At 35.2% G+C, this 20,631-nt stretch overlaps 3 protein-coding genes and 1 pseudogene across 3 annotated transcripts; 1 reads left to right on the top strand and 3 right to left on the bottom strand.

The window, feature by feature from the left end:
• Positions 520-4,187, top strand: LOC18791794. Its single transcript, XM_007223192.2, has 7 exons — positions 520-752; positions 1,646-1,745; positions 1,838-1,958; positions 2,070-2,191; positions 2,578-2,699; positions 2,791-2,950; positions 3,805-4,187. Exons 1-7 carry the CDS (start codon positions 626-628, stop codon positions 3,935-3,937), a joined length of 885 nt encoding a protein of 294 aa, XP_007223254.1. The 5' UTR covers positions 520-625; the 3' UTR covers positions 3,938-4,187.
• Positions 4,721-11,288, bottom strand: LOC18789697 (kinetochore protein Nuf2). The gene is made up of 11 exons (XM_007222018.2): positions 10,990-11,288; positions 10,047-10,265; positions 9,390-9,480; positions 9,130-9,309; positions 8,262-8,351; positions 7,293-7,400; positions 6,631-6,684; positions 6,302-6,416; positions 5,714-5,871; positions 5,534-5,629; positions 4,721-5,212 (listed from the first exon to the last, which is right to left on the bottom strand). The coding sequence occupies exons 1-11, from the start codon at positions 11,151-11,153 to the stop codon at positions 5,150-5,152; spliced, it is 1,338 nt and encodes a 445-aa protein (XP_007222080.2). The 5' UTR covers positions 11,154-11,288; the 3' UTR covers positions 4,721-5,149.
• Positions 13,993-15,992, bottom strand: LOC18788594 (11S globulin seed storage protein 2). The gene is made up of 3 exons (XM_007222352.2): positions 15,602-15,992; positions 14,510-15,218; positions 13,993-14,399 (listed from the first exon to the last, which is right to left on the bottom strand). The coding sequence occupies exons 1-3, from the start codon at positions 15,789-15,791 to the stop codon at positions 14,270-14,272; spliced, it is 1,029 nt and encodes a 342-aa protein (XP_007222414.1). The 5' UTR covers positions 15,792-15,992; the 3' UTR covers positions 13,993-14,269.
• Positions 18,076-19,180, bottom strand: LOC18788913 (annotated as a pseudogene).

The raw sequence follows: 20,631 nt of genomic DNA, 5'->3' as shown, positions 1-20,631 counted from the left end.
GCACCTATACTATTTTTGCATAACCTCTGTTTCCCCAATTAACCTAAAAATGTTTCCAATTACTGTTGTAACACTTCGAATAATTTGAAATAATTCAAAACTATTCACTTATTGAAAAAAAAAATTTGTTTTAAAGTTTAATCGATAATCTAAATAACAGGAGAATGCGGTTTCTCACATGCTATATCATTCTTTATTTTATGATTTCTTTTCTTTTCTTTTTTTTTAAAATTTCATTGTACACACTTTATAAAAAGGACAAATTTATCCTTACAATTGACAGGAAATTGGATGGAGTCGTAAAAATTTAGCCATAAGTTCTAAATTGGTTTTTTATATAAGTATGAGTTTGAGAACTATTTTGGCTGACAAAATAATTCCAGGAAAAGCGGTACTTTATTTTTTTTTCAATGAAAATTTAAGAAAAAAAGTTTTGTAAAAACAATTTGAAACTTCGAGGATGTTAGTGTAATTTCTGAAACTTCAGAGGTTTTGTAAAACTTAGGGGTGTTATAATAAATACTATAATTCCGGGTTAAAACGGGTCTTGTCATTTGGCAGAAGACCCAACCGAACCAAACTGTAATTCCAGGGACGATTTGGAGAAGTAGAGAAGAGAAGGGAAATGAAGAAGAGGACAGTGTACGTTTGGGGGGTAGCCATTCTCTGTTTTGTGGTGTTGATGATCGTCACTCCTGCCATCCCTCAGTCTGAAGCTTACCACGATTTCGCTGATCAGCGCGAGTTTTTGGGTCAAATCTCTCTCTCTCTCTCTCTGTGTATTTATGTGTATATATATGTACATATCAGTATGTATGTGTCTGTTTGTTTGTATGAGTCGTTTTATACATATATTGAGATCTTGGGCTAAACTTTAGTGATTGCATATTAGTTCGTGCATAAATTGAAAACCATATATTGCTTTCTGCCCCTTTCCTTAGGTTATTGTGGAGCCATCAAAACTCAGGTTGGGTGTGAATTGTTGGTAGTATACGGGCTTGTGATTAAGGACTGGAATAAGTGAAATATATATTTGGTTAGCAAATTGCAGTTATTTCTAAATATATGATAATGGGAAAAATAGAGTTTGCAATTCCTGTTCATGTCATCATGCTTAACATAGTTAGAATTTGTGTTTAATGGGCTCACATTGCCAGGTTGTGCTAAGCTAAGCAGTGAATATTGTCTCGCGACTTTTAGGATTAATCATAACCTATGTGAGCAAAGATATGGACCAGTTTTGGGGGCAGAACAGCCTTTCGTGAGTGATGACATAAAATTGGGCTTCATTTCTAATATTGCTTTTCTCCATTTTAGGTTTCATCTGATTTTTCAAGTTGATGTAATAAGGTTTTAGTAAAAGCTCAGAGTCAAAGTAAAATATTGATTATTCTTCAAACCTCAAATTTGATAGTGATTTCTAACAGAGTTTTATTAAGTGTAAGGTATGTTGGGTTGTCTTGTAATTTAGTGGCTCTTGTGGGAAAGAATAATTTTAGTATAACTTATTATCAACCATGGTGTTATGGTTGTGATTCACTTGGATATTGGCCAAACAGACTACTTTAACTTATTCATTCATTATTTAATGCTTTTTACCTTTTTACTCCATTTTATTAACATGGCATCTTCATTTTATTTCCAGGTATTCCTAATACACTTAATGTGGTTTCAAATTTCCCTTTCCTTGTTATTGGTCTCATTGGTCTTGTCCTTTGCTACTATGGGGATTATTTTAAGTTCAGGTACTGTGGTTCTTTACTTCATGTACAATGCCTAGAATGAATTAAAAGCTTTATTGTACAGTCAGTGATTATTTTTGATATTTTAATAATAGCTTGCAAGGAGAGCTTTGGGGTTGGACGTGTTTTTACATCGGTGTGGCTGCTGTTGCAATCGGATCCTCATACTATCATCTGAAGCCAAATGATGCTCGTCTTGTGTGGGATCGCTTGCCAGTGAGTTTGATCTTGCAACAAAAGTCATTTGTTATATAGAATGTCAACTACTATTAAGATGCCATATTTTACATTAATTGACATTTTTTTTCTGTCTTATGACAACTACAGATGACAATTGCGTTCACATCGATCATTGCAATCTTTATCATTGAAAGGATTGATGAGCGGAAGGGAACAATTTCCATCATACCTCTGCTTTTGGCGGGTATTATCAGCATATTGTATTGGAGGCAAGCACTATATTTTATTCCTTTTCATGATAATAATAACTTTTTCGCAAGCTCTATTTTGTACTGTTGAGAACCTGGGTTTCTTTGTATATTTACTAGAGTGTGACTAGTTTTCTGTACGAAAATGAGTTTGGATTTTGCATGCCCTTTCACTGGCATAAAGTGAAATTGGGATTATAGAGTTTTGGGAGCAAATAGGTTTTTCTGTAAATCCACGATGAGGTTCGGAGCAGTCTCAAATGCATATCCTTATACAATTGTTTTTTTTCTAACTTAACTGTAAACATAAATTCGGGAGACTGCTTTTCCATAATCAAACCGAGTTTCTTGATTTATGTAAACTCCATTTCCTGTAAAAAAATAATTTCTGTAATTTCCTTATCCAGGTTCTTTGATGACCTCCGTCCATATGCTATGGTCCAATTTCTTCCTTGCATTGCCATTCCTCTGATGGCTATATTGTTGCCTCCAATGTACACTCATTCCACATATTGGCTTTGGGCAGCAGGTTTGCATTTTTAGTAACATGGGTTACTTTGTTGTTTCCTAAAACCTTGTATTTTCACTATATTGGTTATGAACTTTTCATGTTATTGCAGGATTCTATCTTTTAGCTAAGGTGGAAGAAGCTGCTGATAAAGTGATCTACGATTGGACTCATCATATTGTTAGTGGGCACACCCTCAAGCATTTGTGCGCTGCAATGGTTCCTGTATTCTTGACGCTTATGCTTGCAAAGCGGACTGTTGAACCAGCGAGGTGTTTATTAGATTTCCAACACTATTACATAACTCTTTAGTGCATGTAGAGATATATGGGATGTCTTAAAAATAGGCATCATGATGAAATTCGAACTTTCCCATATCTTTTTAGCTTGGATGCATAGTATACGTATACTTACATGTGCACGTTAACTTTGCAGAAGTTAACCAAACTCATTGGCTCCTTTTTTTTTTCTTTTTTTGTGAGAACTGACTGTATCATGCTTGGATGCTTTGGACTAACTTGATTTTTATTTTCTTTCATGTCATCCACTTGTTAGTGGTGCATTTGACATGATGCCATCTATTGGTTTTGTATTTATGGAATTGAACTCCTCCATGGGATTTGTTGAATTTCATGAAAATTGTTAGTGCCTCAGTTGTGAGTAAAATCTATAGTAAATATGCTTTTCTGCTAGCTTGATCTGATTTATTTGGTAGAATCATACAAAACTGCATAGTATGTTGTGAAGGTGCAAATTGTTTTTCTGAATATCATTATTCCATCTGGAGTGATTCTACTTGAACCTGAAAAGGAAATGTTCCATTTATTTATTTTTTCCACTGTAAGATTCTAATTCTTCTTTTACCCTGAAAGTTTAAACAACAAATATGAAAAAGGGAAATTCCTCCATCCCTTCCCCTCCCCTCCACCCTTCCTGGCCTAGGCGCCTCGGCATTGGCTGGCTGTTTTTCATTTCTTTTCTCTTTTTCTAATTTTTAGTTGATAAAGAGAGTCAATTGGGGGATAAAATAGAATCATATTCTGTTTACTCGTTTGACCCTGTTATAATAGCACCCTTAATTGCAGTACTCTAACATGACTCTCTGTCTCTCTCACACATAATGCAGGCAAAGTTTGCTCAAGACATGGAAGATTTCCTGGACTAAATTTAGAAAGACTGATGGCACAGTAGAGAGCGATGGCACAGTAGAGAGTTACACTTGTACCTACTCTACAGTTCCAGTTGTGGAATCACAATAATCTGGCTTATAGTTATCTATTTCAGAAAATAGAAGAGAACTTTTCACTTGTATTTGAACAGATGACAAGAAAGGAAACGGGGAAAAAAAAAAGTCACACACACACACAGTTGTTGGCATTGGCTGCACACGCAAAGGATAATTGTAATTTTGCTTCAAAGTTACACCAAGTACAGACGCATCTCTATATTGTATATAAAGACTTTCATACAACTTCTTTAGTTTGATTGTGGGGTTGCTCATTTCCATTATGTTCATAGTGGCATGCGGATGTTCTGGGTTGCGGTGGTTCATGATCAATATTTGCTTCTCCATGCAACTTTCTTGTAGAAAAATCTAAGCATATTATCTTGGTTTTTGGTTCTTTAACTATGGGCTTCAAATTCTGTTTTTTCCTGGTTTTTCTGGAATTTTAGAGAACTTCCAACTCATACATGACCACCATAATAACCTGAGTCTTGCTGACTTGCAAATATGAAAAATTAACTGACATGCAACCCTTGTTTGCCCTTCACTTTTAATTATAAATATCTTAAATACAGATTATTGCATGGAAGACATTTTAAATTGGTAATGTTTGTTTATAAATATAAAGATATCCAAAACACAAACAAATGAGAACAGCCTTCTTTACTATTGTCTTAATCAGGTTTAAACTCTGAAGCCGCAAAGACTTTCCTAAAGCAACCCTACGGAAGCTTTAAAACAAAGTGGGGCATAATCATGCAACGATTAAGATAGATAAATCTGCCCCTCAACAAAAATAGTTAAATAAGTTGATAAATTGGTGTAAAACAATTACCTTAAGAACAAGCTCAAGCATAGTACATCATAGCTCTGATTTGATCACAGTTAAAACAAGCTAGTTTGAAAAGCATACATGAACCATGAAAGAACAAATAAACAAACAGCAACCTACATTACATGAACAAACTGTCTAACAGATGTAAGTGCGTCTTCGTCCTCCTAAATAATTACAACCATTGTGAATTCTCTGAAAATATACATGCAACTCAAAATCTATGAGGTTAACGACATGGCACCTTAATTTGTTCCCGCTTTTTTTTTTTAGAGATACAATCAGTAGTCACATGAAAGAATTTATAAGTCTTATCCCACCAATTAACTCTAGATTTTTGGCCAAGCAGGAAGAGCGGGATATAAGTGCCTTGCCCTGCAGTCAAACTGGCAAATAAAATCCCTGCTCCACGAACTATTGTCTCTCTCCATCAGGCATTGGCAGCAGGAACCTAATTGAGTTTTGATATTGGTAGAACTGCAAGCATTCAAGGTGCCAAACATAAAGTAAAATATAAAATTGTACTAATCACATAAAAGGGCAGCGCTACACAGAGTTCAGGTTCAGTTTACACTAAATATTCCTTGCTAGTTCACAATAGAGGGAAATGTTAAGTTAATAACAGAAAAGAAAGTGAAATAGAAAAACCTAGCTAAATGTAAGAGAGTTCCCCATTGGCTGATATCTTGATATTCCTTAAAATTCTATAATGAACCCAATGAAAAATAAATATTTCTATTTGTTCCACCAATATAATTCAGTAGTTCTAAAGGAAACAATGTTTCTATGGGAAGGTACCTCTTTCATGATCTCCTCACATTTACGTGCTAATTGTTTCTGATGAGATGCTCCAGATTCTTTTATTGATGTAGTCTTTGCTGTGATAGAATCCACCTATCAATTGCAAAGCTAAACTATCAGTTTGTCCTTCAGACTGACAGAGATTGGTATGCTCATTAATCTCATCACATAAAGTACCTCTGCTACTGCAGCTTCGACATCCCTTTGCCTTGCTTCCATATCACGCCTCCTAGATTCCACCTCCAGCTTCACATTATTAAGTTCTTTAGAAGCCTCCTCAAACTTTAGATCTCTATCTTTTTCTAGCTGCTTTTTTAATTCATTAAACTGTTCCACTGGAGAAAAAGAAAAGGAGCTCTAAACTCTGTAGCACAACTAGCCATTTACATTAAGCCCTGTCTACATGTTTAAAAAGGAAAGTAACTCAATATAGATTGAAATAGGTTCCATTTGGATGGAAGGATTTAAAGCGAGGGTTTAAAATTTGAGTTTATGGTGCAAATTGCTTAACTAGAGTTTAATAATGCTAGTTTCTTTTGTTAATAAAATCAACAAATTAATTTGATTATTTGAAGAAAAAAAAAATGAGGGACTTGAATTAACACTTTTCTCTTAAGTATTTTATATCCCTCAACTTTTGAAACAATCAAACTTTATTGTGGATGTTATTAACATAAACTTGTGATATTTCTGCAGTTCAATTAAGCAATTTACTTAAAGATTCAAACCAAAATCCTTCCATCCAAATCGACCCTAAGAAGCTACCTTTTCCTTCCCGTTCAACCAGTTTGGCCTGAAGAGACCTGCTTAGGACTCCATCATCAGCTAATTTAGCTTTCACAGCCTTAAAATCTCTGTCGACAGATTTAGCAGAATTGACCTAATAATTAAAAAGTGGCAACATTATGAAACAAGACATTTCAAGCAAAGAACACTTGACTGCACCAATAAGAATGCCAACAGTCGAAATCTTTTATCTTAAATAAGTAAACTTATACCATCACATCCATAGAAGACAGTATAAAATAAATCTGAACACAACAAGGACTTCACACTACGAAGATCATTCAAGCATACAAGATTATGGTATATACCTGTTCTTGTATAGCCTGCATCTGGGCCAAGTGCTTTGACAATTTCTTTGAGACCTGAGAACAAGCACAGAAACAAATGACCAATAAAAATTTACAATGTTGTATAAAACCGCGTTATTCTTTCATGGATACACGCATATTGTTGTCTGATATATTTATAGCATGTGCAGGCACATACACACATCAGTAACATATGAATGGCTGTTACTATATGATTTTCAAGTTTCATATTACTTCTATCAACTTACTAAATGGTTAAATTGCATCTTATTTATCATCTATTTTTTGAAAATTGTACGCGGACTTGCACCAAATATAGATCAAGACTTATGTGAGGGACAGTGGCCTTTTTATTTTTTCCTACAATACAATGGATTAGGGTGTTAAATTATTGGAGCTATTAATCACCATGTAACGTAGGTTTACCCTTTATTTCGTAAATATTTTTTTTCTTTCACTTTGTTGCTTTAATCTTTTAAAGTTAGTAGTCATTTATAACCAAATATTGTTTAAAACCTAAGACTGTTAAAAGATTGTGACATTTCTGGAATGCAAGCCTTCATAGCATTTTCTAAACTGGTTTGAAGATCAAAAAAATAAAATAAAAGAATCGCATCTAGAAAGGAAAGAAAAATTGAACTTTGAATTTCATAATAGATTACCTTTGTATAAACCTCATCAACATCAGTTTTCTCCTTAAAAGATTGCATTGCTGACCTTTCAAAATTCTTTGCCTCCTCCCGAACAGATTTCTTCTCTTCTAAAGCCCTCTTTAAGTAAAAATCTGGTCAGCAATTAATGAAAGAAAACTAAAGAAACACTGAACCCAATCAACATAACTAAAAATGAATAAAGTTACTGTTATTTAGTAAGATACAAAAACAAGTAGTTAAGAGCCCTTATTTGGAAAACCCACACTATGAGATCAAGGATCATTTGTGAACAGGCTACAATGAAAACTTGAGAAAAAGTTCATGCAAGAATGGTAAGGAAAAGGACAACAAGGGTATAAGGAAAGGGAGTGTGGAATGGGTATGGTGCATATTTACATGTCAATAATAGGGAGTAAAACCAAATCTGTGTGGATAAAATTTAATAAATTCAATCTCATATACCATGCATCTTCTGCATATTCAACTTGTATCCATAAGTCTAACTCTTCCATTCTTTTTTGTTTTCAAAAGGAGATGGAGGGAATCATCATATTCGTTATAGCATTTTCATTTTCTATTCATAATGGAACTGCTGAGGGCTAGTTTACTCCAACTATGAGTATTCATTAAGGAGATCTGTTGTCAACTTGTCACCATGCATCTTTATTTCATGTATGGAACCTTTAATCCGTTGGTGAAATTTGCTAGCCTCAGATTGAATTAATAATATCAAAAAAAAATTTCCTTCCTTGATGTTTTAGATTTACCAATTTATTATTTCTGGTCTTTTTAAAAGATTAATGACTCAGTTCATGAAATGCATGACCATATTAAATTGTCGCTTAACTACAGAAAAATAAAACTAGAAAAACTTTATGAGCCTGTTAACACTGGGAGTGGGGATGCAAACAACAGTAATGTAGTAGTTCTGTTCGGTAAATTGCCATTTACCAAATACAACTTAAACAGAAACGATACCTGCAGTTTATCTGGTGATTGAACAATTCTTGAACGTAGATTTGCACTTTCTTGGACACTTTGTACCAGAGCAAACTCAGCGCTAGAAATCTGGAGCACGGAATAAAACAGAAGAATAATTGAAAATATTTAAATAGGCAATCTGCATGATGACCACAAAATAAAAGTTTAACACAACACATCAACGTACACAGTTGTCTAAATAGATAATCTGCATACTCACATATAAATAAAAATGTAACTATTAAATGGGGAAAATGTAAGATGGAAGAATTGAGAGTAAAATGTAACTATTAAATGGAAGTTTTAAAACATTTCTCTTTTATCTGTCTTCAATCCAAACATGTTAGAAGGACTGAATTTGTTGGCCCCTCTGTTCTCCTTCCTACTAACATAAGGTTAGAGTTTTGGGGAGCATGGGCGAGCACATGCACATACACACACAGACACGACACCTCTTTGCAAGATAAACTGCAGTTAAAATATACAAGAAACACAACCAAATATAGACAGACAAAGGGCTCAATCAAGCATAAAACTCTAGAGTAACCAAAACCAGAGTGGAAGTAGATGCGATAGATCATCAAATTACACTTGGTGGTTGTCATTATGAATCAAAAAAGACCTGAGTAATTTCATTTAATCTACATTCTATGCTCTTTAATGCCTCTGTCTCTGAAATTTTCATAACAAAATCACTCACCTTCCTAAAATTGTACTTCTCAATTTTTCTAACCATTCAACACTACCAATTACTTAATCTCCAGCAATTACAACAGCTTTCCTAGCAGGGTTTAGAATTATTTGTGCATTTTTATGTTAAATACTTAAAGAATATATCAGTTTTCCTAGCAGTCAATAATCTAACCTTTTCCTCCATTTCTCCAGTCTTCTCCTTCAACTTTCGAAGAGAAGTTCTCAGTGACATTTGCTGATTGTTAAGGCCTGCAATTGTTTGGCGCAATTCTTTTACTTTTGCATCTACCTCTTGAACAAGAGGTAACTCCTTTTCTCTTGCTTCATTGTATTCCGCAATCTCTGCATTCAACTACGACTCAAATATCTAGTGAAATTGATGCACGTTCACAATGAACCTTTTAAAGACACCTATTTTCATATTAAAGTTACCTGGGAAATCCTGTCCTCCCACCTGTTGCGTTGCTCATCAATATCAGTTACTTGATCCACAACTTTGGTAAGGATATTCATTTTTGTCTCTCTGTTAATCAAAAAATACAGCTAACATGTGTAAGAAGCAATAGTTAAGATAAAATTCTTTAAACTAGAACCCATAATTTTTCATATCTAATATGTGTTCTATTTTCTTTGAAGTTAAAAATGGGAATAACTATTGCTTAGGAAAGGAATGATTGGGACAGGAATTTTCTCTTTTTATTATTTTATTTGTGATCACTTATTAGAACACTGTACTTTTGGTTTACCATTAACCAACGAAGTACCATAGCTCTCATGAGAAAATCAGGTGACACAAATTAATACAAGTTCTTCCTCCAGGTTTCCTTACAAAGCAATATTGACAAATTCAACCCTCCAAACATGCATCGTATACATTCCAAGCACACTTGGAGAGCTCATACAAGAATTTAACTCAATAATATAAACAAATTTAAATGAAAAGTGGAGGAAACTGTTATTGTCACTCCAATCATGCACTCCACTCTTGTAAACCATAAGGGAAGAGTGCAAACTGACCTTTCTTGGAATACCTATAACAGCTCCCAAAGTATTATACTTTCAAAGACTAAATAATTGCACAAATCTTACCTGTGAAGGCAAAAATTGAGAATTGCACTGAGAAAATATTCAGTTCGATCCGTCTCTGGTCTTATCAGATCTTTTAGGGTGAATCTCTTAGGGCAATCTACTAAGGCCACCACTTCCTTCATCCTGTTGTACAGCTTCATGCTCCGAGCCGAGTCAACGTGAAGATCCGGGTTCTCAAGTTGCTCCAAGGCAGCAAACTCAACTTGCTCATAATCTTCCCTGCATAAAGAAGAAACCCCAGGAAGGTTTGAAGCTAAGATTTTATTACGAACATTGGTACTAGTCCCAAATTAGAGAAACAATTATAATAGTAAGGAGATTCGATTTCTCTTCTCTTCCTACCAAAACCAAACTCTAACTAACTGCTGATAAAACTCAAGAAAATTAAAGAACATAAAATTCAACTTAAACAAAAATTGATGTATAGGAAAAAATTCATGGTAGAAATTTATACTCTGTGACAGAGCAGACAATACAACGGAGAAACTTCCGTTGCCCTTCTTAGTGACTATTGAACGCAGTAATTCCAAATTCTCTCTATTCATTTTCTTAGAAACCAAGCACGGCACTAGGCTGTTATTCCCTCCATTCCATTAAGGAGAAAAATTGTTTGTTCAACTCACTTCCCTTCACCCAACATCCAATCTCACTAACATCAAATAATAAAAGCTCAGAAAATCTTCAAAAACCCAAACATGGATTCTTCTTCACTTCTATCCATCTCTCTCTTTTTCCTTTTTTTTTTTCCTTCAGGAACCAAACAGAGCATCTGGGTCCAAGTCCATCTCTTTTAAAAATAAAATAAAAATTACTAGAAATTAGAACCCAAAAAAGTGAGAAAACATAAAAAGGAGAAAAATTAGGGCTTTGTTTTCCAGTGAAGTGTGCAAATTTACGGAGAGGAAAGAAAGGGAGAATTAGGTTTTTCAGGAGAGGAACGTACTCGTGGAGGAAGTCGATATGGCTGAGGATCCGGGCGAAGAGGTCGGCGACGAAATCCGGGTTTGGGTTGACAAGATCGCGGTCAGAAATGGCGATGATCTGAGAGTCGGCGAGGATTGTGACTATGTCGTTGCGACTCAGCTTAGGGAATTCGAACTTGGACATTTCTCCTCCTCCTTCTCCTCCTCGTCCTCCTCTCTCAGTCGTTTGCGATAATTGAGAAGAAAAAAATGGAACAGAATGATGTTTTCCCGCTCCTTCGAAAATTGAAATCCTTTAGGTGTATTCAATTTAGATTTTAAATCATTTTAAAGGAGTTATAAAGTTGATAAAGTTTAATTTAATTTAATTGAGTTTGACTGAATTATACAAACTCCACATAAATTTTGACTGAAATTGTGTGTAGATTTTAATTGAGTTTGTTAGAGTTTTATTATTGATTTTAAATGTGTTTATGACATTCAAAAACAAAGGATTTAAGGGTGATGACAGTGATGGCGATGGTAGCGGTGATGTGAGGAAGGTAGTGTTGGTGTCGGTGAGAGTGAGGTGGTGGTGGCAGTGACAATGGCAGTGGGCGGTGATTGTGATGGTGCTAGCGGTGGTGGTGTGGTGACAGTGAGGTTAATGGTAGGAGTGATGGTGGGACTGGTAGTGGGGGTTGCGATGGCAATGAGAGTGGTGGTGGTGCTGTTGGGTGTGGTGGCGATGGCGGTTGTGGTGGCAGCAGTGATAGCCATGATAAGATGGTGGTAGTAGAAGTTGTGAATATCTTGAGAATAAAAATAATATATCTCTCAAAATCTCTATGATGAAGCAAAGATTTGTCATGGCCTAAAATTAGTCTATAATCAAACGAAATCCATCACTTTTTGTATTTTCTTTAAAATCAAAGAGTTTTGTAGTATACCCAAACTTTTACGAATTCCTTTAAAGTCGTGATTGAATACATCCAAATTTGAATGAAGTTTAAAGAGTCTGAATTGAATACATCTAGAATTGTACAGACTTCTATAAAATCGTGATTGAATACACCTGAATTTTTAAACTTCTTTAAAATCTTTTAAAATCTCAATTGAATACTGAAAAGATTTGATGGGAAATTCTCATGTCTTTTCCCAAGGGACTTGAAATGGAAGATTTCTTTTCCATATTTGGTAATTCTAATGAAGTAACCAAGAAGTGCCACTTTATTTCTTTTTCCACGTTTGGTTTGTGTAAGAACGTAAAACAAAGTTTATTCAATTATACCCATATGAAATCAAATAATAAAAAATGCATTTAATGCTATAGTGCAATTCTAAATATATGAGAAGTCAAAGCAATCGATATATTACTGGTAGCATTTTTGCTCACTACATTAATCAAAAGTATATGCTCACCACCATCATTAAAATGTGACACTTGTCTCATAGTTAACCTTAATTAGGTTTTATGTGAGAATTAACAAAAAATTGAAAAAGGGCCTACAACCCAGCACTTCTCTCCTCCTTTCTTTTCCTTTTGTTTTCCCCTCTCCTCCTTCCTCTCTCTTCTCTCTCATCTTGCTGGCACTCTCTCCCTCACTTTGTTTCTTGTTCAACCCTTTCAATGTCCACAACTAAGTCGTGGCAAATCTAAGACTGGGTATGCAAAATGGTGTGGCTTGAGCATGAGATTGAAGAGCAAATTAAACAAACACAGAGTCTACCTTGATACCCACAGTGACGGGGTTGTGCACAGGGCAAGCTAGGTGCCTGCCCAGCCAAAAGATTTTCAAAAAAAGAAAAAAAACTATATGTGTTATAAGCCCAGCCCAAAAAAAAAAAAAAGATTAAAAACCCTACCTATATGTTGCCCATCCTTGTGGTCCTATCTTTTTTCTCATTCTCTTTGGCTATTAGACTTCTTCTTCCTCTCTCTCTCTCTCTGCTACTAGACAGCAGTAAGTTTCTCCCTTTTTTTTTTTTTTTTTGGTGGTCAAATTCTTCCTTTATTGGCTACATCTTCTATTATCTTGGGTGAGCAACTTGGCAATGACATCTTCTCCTCTCCTTTTGTCACCAACAAGATATTATTCTCATTCTCTCCTGTGCTATATATCTTTAATTATAGTTTTAATTTAAAATTGAGTATTCTAGGGTTTAATTAGGGATGAATTATAATTTTGAGATTTTGTTGAAATTAATTAGGGCTTTGATTATTCTAAAGCTTTGATTTGATATTTTGTTAAAATTGAGTATTCTATGGTTTAATTATGGATGAATTATAATTTTTGGTTTGGTATTGTTTAAATAGTATTATTTTGTATTGCATTGCATTTACTTTTGGTTTTAGTTTTAGATTTTGTAGAACTTTTATTTATGGATAGAGATGCATTTGAGGGTAAGATTCATTATGTTCCCGTGACTAGATGTATCTTTTTATGTTTATTTATGAAATTCACTTGTACCGTCGAGTCTAGTATGTAAGTTTTACCCAATCAGCTTTTGAATCTTGGCGCTAGATACCCATTACATGAACTTCATCTGGGTATCTCTGTGCCAGGATTTTGAACACTTGTCCGTCCATTTGGGGTGGTCCTGAAGCACTTTTGGATTGATTTATACCTCACAAGCCATGTTTGAGCTTGTGAGCTGAAAGGTGCTTGCAGGGTCTGGGTTTGTATATGAAGGTTTGCTAGTGGACATCGTTGACAGAGATTGAGAAAGGAAGCTCTGATTTGTTACAAATCAAAAATAAAAACTTTATTAACAAAACTGGCAATCATAATAATAATAATAGATTAATGATAAATAATAAGATTGGCAGAGCAAGATCCAATATTCCAGTAAAGAAAGAGATGGAAGGATTTGTTTCGGTGGATGGTTACGGTGTGAGAGAGGGAGAAATACAGAGAGAGAAGAGAGAGAAGGGTCCCGTGTGGGGAGGAAAGCTACAACAATATGTTAGTGTAAGGAGGAAATTGCCAATTCAAGAGAACCGAAACCTTAACAGCCTTCGAGACTCATTAAGAAGTCTTCCATGACACAAACTCCAAAGAAAATATTTTATTTTAGGTGGGAGATTGAATCTCCATATGAAACCACAACACGCCATTGATCCGCACAATCCTTTAGAATAAGAGAGGAGTAAGGAGATTTCACATAAAAAATGATCCACACAATTTTTATTTTATTTTATTATTAAGAAATAAACTTTTATTTAAATCAGTAAAAAATTTATACATCACATAAAAGAGGAATTAAGCCATGAAATCTTGCAGTGATCAACATGCATGGATCTACTTAGATAATGATTGATCAGATCTTTCTAATCCTTGAGCTGAGAAGACCCTGCAACTCTGGAGTTATATTCAGGGCTATCTGTAGCATCTCTGGTGATAATGCCCCCAATGCTGATGTCTTGCCAGCTAAGTCTTCTAGCACAGGTCTGCAAAAATAATGACAAATTATTATTCATAAATAAAACAAAAACAAATAACAATTAATTATATTGTCTTGCAAAAATGAAGTATTTTTATATGATCATCTTCTGCTTACTGGGAACTTGTGATGACAGAGAAACACTCCAATCCATTTTTCCCTGCAAGTTTAGCCACCATGAAGAAGCTTGGAACCACAAACAAATCACCAGCTTTGACTTGTGTGTCCAAGGCCAGTTTACCATCAAGACCCACAATTTGAATCTGCCCACTCCCTCCAGCAACATAAACTACTTGAACTGTAGCATCAGCTGTGTAAATTGGGGAGCTAATTGCATTGGCTTCAAGCTTTATCAGGCTTGCACTTAAACCAGCCTGTTTGAGAAATGGAAACTCCTTCTCAGTCAATGTTGTTGTTGTACAAGTGATGTTGTGGACAAGTTTGTGGGTGGAGTTTTCACTGGGCTTGGGTATTTTGGTCTTTTCATCTTCACCCAGCTTGATGATCAAAACCCCAGTCTGGCTCTTGGTGATTTTGTCTGCTTCATCTTTGGTAATGTTGTAGGCCTTGCTCACAAACTCAGTTGAGAAGCCTCCAAGCAAACTTTGGGTTCCAGCTAGAAGGAAATAGGTGAATTGACCAGGAATGTATGCTCTGGTAGTTTCACCCAAGAAGACAACAACAAGTTCCTCAGAGTTTGAGCCTCCATTGTTGAACCACCATGAGACTGATCCAAGGGGTACTGGTATCACATCCCCTTTCTTAAGCTTAATCACCACCTCCTCTGATGTGTTGGGGAATACCATTCCAACTAATCCATCCTCACCTGCATCAATATGTCATTAACTAATCCTATCAATTTTCCAACTTCTAGGTTTACAATTGGACACTGCGTATGTTTGTCTGACAATATAAGTTTGGTAAGCGAACAATAAATATATCCATCGTGGCAAACATCATAAACAAAATTTTAAGGTCAATGAGGAAACAAATGTTTATGTTAGACCATTCCGAACAAAAATAAACACACACATACACACGATCTTCAAACTTCTAAGAGAATCGAATAATTGATCAAGTTGATTATGATCTGATAATATAAGTTTGGTAAGAGAATGTACCATATATATCCACTGTAGTAAACAACATAAACAAAACTTTCATATAACAAGGTCAATGATGAACAAAAATTTATAATAAAAAAATTACCTTGAAGAACATATCCCAGTTTGGAAGAATCAGAATAGTGAGGAAGAGCAAAGCCATGAGGTTGAAGAACAAGCTTGCCTGCACCAACCTTGGCCTCAACAAGAGCTGGAACATCTGAACTTGACCAAATGTAATATGCTCCACCATCTCCCTCAAACAACTTCTGGGCTTGCTTGGGTGTTAAGTCCATATTGGCTTCCACCTTCAATTAGTTGAGAGAGAGAGAGAGAGAGAGAGAGAGAGAGAACAAAAAAACCTAAAGCCTACAAACAAACCAATACAAATCAGATCTGATGAGGTTTATGGGTGAAGAAAGAGGTGCAAGAGTTTCTCCATTATATAGAGAAGAAGAGAAAATTTAAATGATCTTGATTTCTTCCACATTTCCTCTCTTTTTCCATAATTTTATGTTCAAATACGCCACGTGTCTTGGTTCAATTCAACCAATTTATGTTCAAATACGCTTCTCATTAGTATAAGTCAACAGTTGAAAATATATTTTACAATAGACGTATTATAGTGGCACTACAATATATATATAACGTACATTATTAGGCTAAAGTCAACAGTTGAAAATTTCTTTTACAAAAGATTATGTTCTGTTTAGATGGGGTTAATAATTGAAGTATTATGTGTGGCACTCGATCAAAGAATTCCGGGAATTCTAATGACACTCACGAATTTGATGACTACATGCCTTGTCAATTTTTGTCACCTAAAGTTCCAATTTTATCCATTTTCCGGCCGACAGCTCAATGCCGACGATGAGAATGGAGGGGAGGTAAGAAATTGAAGAGGTTAAGTTTACGTGAAGTAAGGAATTAGTATGTGAAGAAGTCATTTGTATTAATGAGATAACGACCCCTTGGCAATTCTTTTTTCACTTCAAGTTATTCACCTCAGGCCTAACTCTTTAAACCTAACTCTGCAAACCTAACTTTGACAGAGATATCTGTAGTTGGTTATTTTGTGTTCTCACTTGCGTTTCAATTGTCATCTTCGTAGACCCCATGAGCTTTTTTGAGTTAAGATTTGTTCCAACACTCGAGTTAAATGAAATTCAAATCTTATAAGGGGTGTATTTTAATGTGTTAGTGTCTACAAAATATCAAGGATCAAATCGTCCACATGACGAAGTAGAAAATCCGACAAATTACATGTACTACGGCACTGCTCAGCCATCATCACCGATCAAACAGTCCTCCTGTATCCCACAGATATATATGTCTCTCTTTTTTTATGCTCGATGTAGACCTCAGCACATGCCTAGACGAAGTACTCTAGAGGACAACAACTTGTCAATAGCATGAATCACAAGAAAGAAGTATGAAGGTTTTCCAGTATATCTATTATTTATTAGAGTCTAGAGTCTATAGAAATCAAAATCAAAATCAAAATGAACTCATTGAAAAGTACGAAATGTATACGTATATAGGACCATTCTACTGCTAATCTCAAAACCCTAGGGAAATGTGCGTGAAGCAATTTTCAAGGGACCATGACAACTACAAAAATAGAGGTCTAGTTTGTTGTGAATTGCATGAATCACATACAGAGAAGAAAGGACAGGTCCCCCCCCCCCCCCCAAGGAATCAAAATGAACTCGTCCAAAGAAAATATAAAGTACAATAATTGAAGAGAAATACCATTAAAATGACAGCTAATTCAAACTTATTTACATCATTTAATGCTTCTTGTACACAAATGGACAAATGCTTTCCAAAACTACCAAAATTTGAGTCAGCGTTCTTTCATTTCAGCTGTTTGTGTTTATCTAGCCGACCAAAATCTGTTTGTATTCTAATTTTATAATAAGTAATTTGTATCTTTATCATTTAAGGAAGAAAAAAAGAGATAGTTCGTGCCCACTTATTTAGAGTTAGTAGTTGACTGTCATTTTAGAGGTCAATAAAATAAACTATGAAATGAAATTTATTTTAATAAGGTGGTCCACCATGATAACTTTATATTCTCTCTCTTATAATAACTCTGATGTGTTCTCATTTAATCTACTTTCAATTCTTCTTCTTCAAAAAAAAAAAAAGTGTTAATATAATATTGTCACCAACCAAAAAAATTATGTTATTAATTTTTTTAAAATTCAAAATTGGTCTCTTTTTAAAGATCTTTTTGAAACCATTTTAATTGTATAATTCTTATTGTGATTAACTTTATTCATTTTATTTTATTTAATTATTTAAAACTTTATTTTAAAAAGTATAGTTTTTAATTTGTAAGCTATTGAACTATACTACTGCAAGTGAAACTGAGACCTTTGATTTGCAATGGGGCAAATAGACCATTGATTTGAAACTGAGATCATTGACTTTTTATTTAGTACATGTGATAATTTAAATGACAAAAGAATGAGGGGTTTCTCACACACACACACTACCAAGGTGTTATGGGGATTAATTCAAACATGAAACCATTGATTTGCAATGGGGCAAATAGACTTATTAATCAGTAAAAACTGATACATCACATAAAAGAGAGGACTGAAATCTTGCAGTGATTATTGGAGGTAATTAATTAGATGATAATTGATCAGATCTTTTTAATCCTTGACCTGAGAAGATCCTGCAACTCTGGAGTTATATTAAGGGATATTTGTAACATTTCTGGTGATAATGCCACCACCAATGCTGATATCTTCCCAGCTAAGTCTTCTAGGACAGGCCTGCACAAATAAGGGCAATTATTCATAAAATAAACCATAAAAATAAAATAAAAATTATTGCTTCCCGCAAGAAAGGTCTTGAGTTCGAGTGCTATTATCCGTTTAGTGTGGATGAGTATGTTATTGACCCTCTCATTAGGAAAGGTACTAAAATAAACAATTATTGCTGTACATAATATTGCACATGCACATTGAATATTGTTCAGCAAAAATGAAGTATTGAAATTAAGTATTTTAAATGATCATCTTCTGCTTACTGGGAACTTGTGATGACGGAAAAACATTCCAATCCATTTTCCCCTGCAAGTTTAACCAACCATGAAGAAGCTTGGAACCACAAGCAAATCACCAGAGCTTTGACTTGTGTGTCCAAGGCCAGTTTACCATTAAGACCCACAATTTGAATCTGCCCACTCCCTCCAGCAACATAAACTACTTGAACTGTAGTATCAGTTGTGTAAATTGGGGAGTTAATTGCATTGGCTTCAAGCGTTATGAGGCTTGCACTTAACCCAGCCTCTTTGAGAAGCGGAAACTCCTTCTCGGTCAATGTTGTTGCACTTGCACTGGTGATTTTGTGGACTAGTTTGTGGGTGGAGTTTTCACTGGGCTTGGGCATTTTGATCTTCTCATCTTCACCTACCTTGATGATCAAAACCCAGTCTGGCTTTGTTGATTTTTTATGCTTCATCTTTGGTAATGTTGTAAGCCTTGCTCACAAACTCAGTTGAGAAGCCTCCTCCAAGCAAACTTAGGGTTCCAGTTACAAGGAAATAGGTGAATTGACCAGGAATATAGGCTGTGGCAGTTTCACTTCTTTTCTCACATCCCATTAAGTTGTAAAGGCTTAGATCGTACAAGACATTCAAGTGATCTGTGTTATGTACAATGTTACCCATATTTCAGAGTGGAAGTGCTTTCTATAAAAGCAAAATCCCAAACAGCCCTTAAAGATAGTAATCTAAACTTTCTGTATTTTTGGTGGCTACAAATATGCACCCACTTTCTTATGGTTTAAAAAAACACCCTCTACTAGTGGTTAGGTTCTTACTCCTATTTGCAGTTGAGCGGGTAAGGCTAATCAGTTATACCGACGACTGAGCCCGTATGTGTAGAGAAACTCGCCTAATCCCCGACGACATTGCCCGATTTTTGTACTAGTTAGACTTCCTATCAATAAAATCCTATCGTTATTCTCTAAAAAAAAAACACACACACACATTGAACTATTGAAAACACGATAAATGATGGACCACTTAAATGATTTAAATACACAAACAAAAAACAAAAAAAGATGGACCACTTAAAAACTTTTGTTTTTTTTTGTTAGCTTTTTATCACAAATGATCATTCACGTTTACGAAATTATCACGAATGGTCCTTGAGGTTTTTTTGTGACACTAATAGTCCTTAACGTTTGGGTTTTTTTATCACAAATGATCCATGCTATTATAAATTCTGTTAAGTGTGACGTGGAAGATAAGTGGAGGCCACCTATCCAATTACATTGTGACATGTGGTTAAAAATAATAATAAAATAATTTTTTAATGAAAATTCCATTTTTTTTTTCCTGCAACTTTTTATCCCCCTTCCTTACTCCGGCTCTCTCCCCCTCTGCCTCGTTCTCCATCTCTTCTCCCTGTCCTCTCCTTTATTCTTTCCCACTGCCACCTGCAAGAAAAAATATAAGATATACAGTTGCTCTCCATCTCTTCTCCCTGTCTCCTTCTCCTTCTCCCTCTGTTTTTTTCCTTCCCCTGCGCGCCTCCCTCTTTTCGCCAACCATTATATTTCTCCCTCAGTCGCTGGTAGTAACGAATATGTTCATTCCCTCCACCAATTCTACCGCGACTGCATAATCGAAGGCACGATTGATTTCATTTTCAGAAATGCAGCTGCAGTCTTCCAAAACTGCACAGTAATTGTTCGAAAACCGATTCCCGGTTAGAAATTGATGATCACTGCTCAAGGGAGAACAGACCCAAATCAAAACACTGGCATTTCGTTGCAGAACTGTACCAGATTTCAACAAGACCGAGAGGCAAAATTTCACAACTTTTTTGGGTAGGCCTTGGAGAAACTATTCAAGGACTATAGTCATGAAGTGCTACTTGGGGGTCATGATAAATCCACAAGAGTGGTCAAAGTGGGATGATTATAGAAATGTGGAAACTGAGGAGTACATAGAGTACTTGAATTTTGGACCTGGATCAGATACAAGGCACAGGGTCAAATGGGGAGGCTATAAAAAGAATTGCAGTGAAGAGATTGCGAGGCAGTTTACAGTTGGTTTGTTCTTACATGGAGCAGGTCATTGGCTAAAGACAACAGGTATTCCACTTTCTTATG

The sequence above is a fragment of the Prunus persica genome, chromosome G1 (genome assembly GCF_000346465.2).
Source record: "Prunus persica cultivar Lovell chromosome G1, Prunus_persica_NCBIv2, whole genome shotgun sequence".
Lineage (NCBI taxonomy): Eukaryota > Viridiplantae > Streptophyta > Magnoliopsida > Rosales > Rosaceae > Prunus > Prunus persica.
Note: the sequence above shows the minus strand (reverse complement) of the source record. Positions and strands in the feature narration are given on the sequence as shown.

What these genes read in the sequence shown, in the direction of transcription:
- LOC18791794 (XM_007223192.2), top strand. Translation starts at nt 626, where the DNA reads ATGAAGAAGAGGACAGTGTACGTTTGGGGGGTAGCCATTCTCTGTTTT. An exon ending in TTGTGTGGGATCGCTTGCCA is followed by an intron (nt 1,959 to 2,069) that starts GTGAGTTTGATC and finishes TGACAACTACAG; the next exon opens with ATGACAATTGCGTTCACATC. An exon ending in ATCAGCATATTGTATTGGAG is followed by an intron (nt 2,192 to 2,577) that starts GCAAGCACTATA and finishes TTCCTTATCCAG; the next exon opens with GTTCTTTGATGACCTCCGTC.
- LOC18789697 (XM_007222018.2), bottom strand. Translation starts at nt 11,153, where the DNA reads ATGTCCAAGTTCGAATTCCCTAAGCTGAGTCGCAACGACATAGTCACA. An exon ending in CATATCGACTTCCTCCACGA is followed by an intron (nt 10,266 to 10,989) that starts GTACGTTCCTCT and finishes TTCTTTATGCAG; the next exon opens with GGAAGATTATGAGCAAGTTG. An exon ending in TGCAGGCTATACAAGAACAG is followed by an intron (nt 6,417 to 6,630) that starts GTATATACCATA and finishes TTTAATTATTAG; the next exon opens with GTCAATTCTGCTAAATCTGT.
- LOC18788594 (XM_007222352.2), bottom strand. Translation starts at nt 15,791, where the DNA reads ATGGACTTAACACCCAAGCAAGCCCAGAAGTTGTTTGAGGGAGATGGT. An exon ending in ACTGGGATATGTTCTTCAAG is followed by an intron (nt 15,219 to 15,601) that starts GTAATTTTTTTA and finishes ATATTGATGCAG; the next exon opens with GTGAGGATGGATTAGTTGGA. An exon ending in TCTGTCATCACAAGTTCCCA is followed by an intron (nt 14,400 to 14,509) that starts GTAAGCAGAAGA and finishes TTATTTTTGCAG; the next exon opens with ACCTGTGCTAGAAGACTTAG.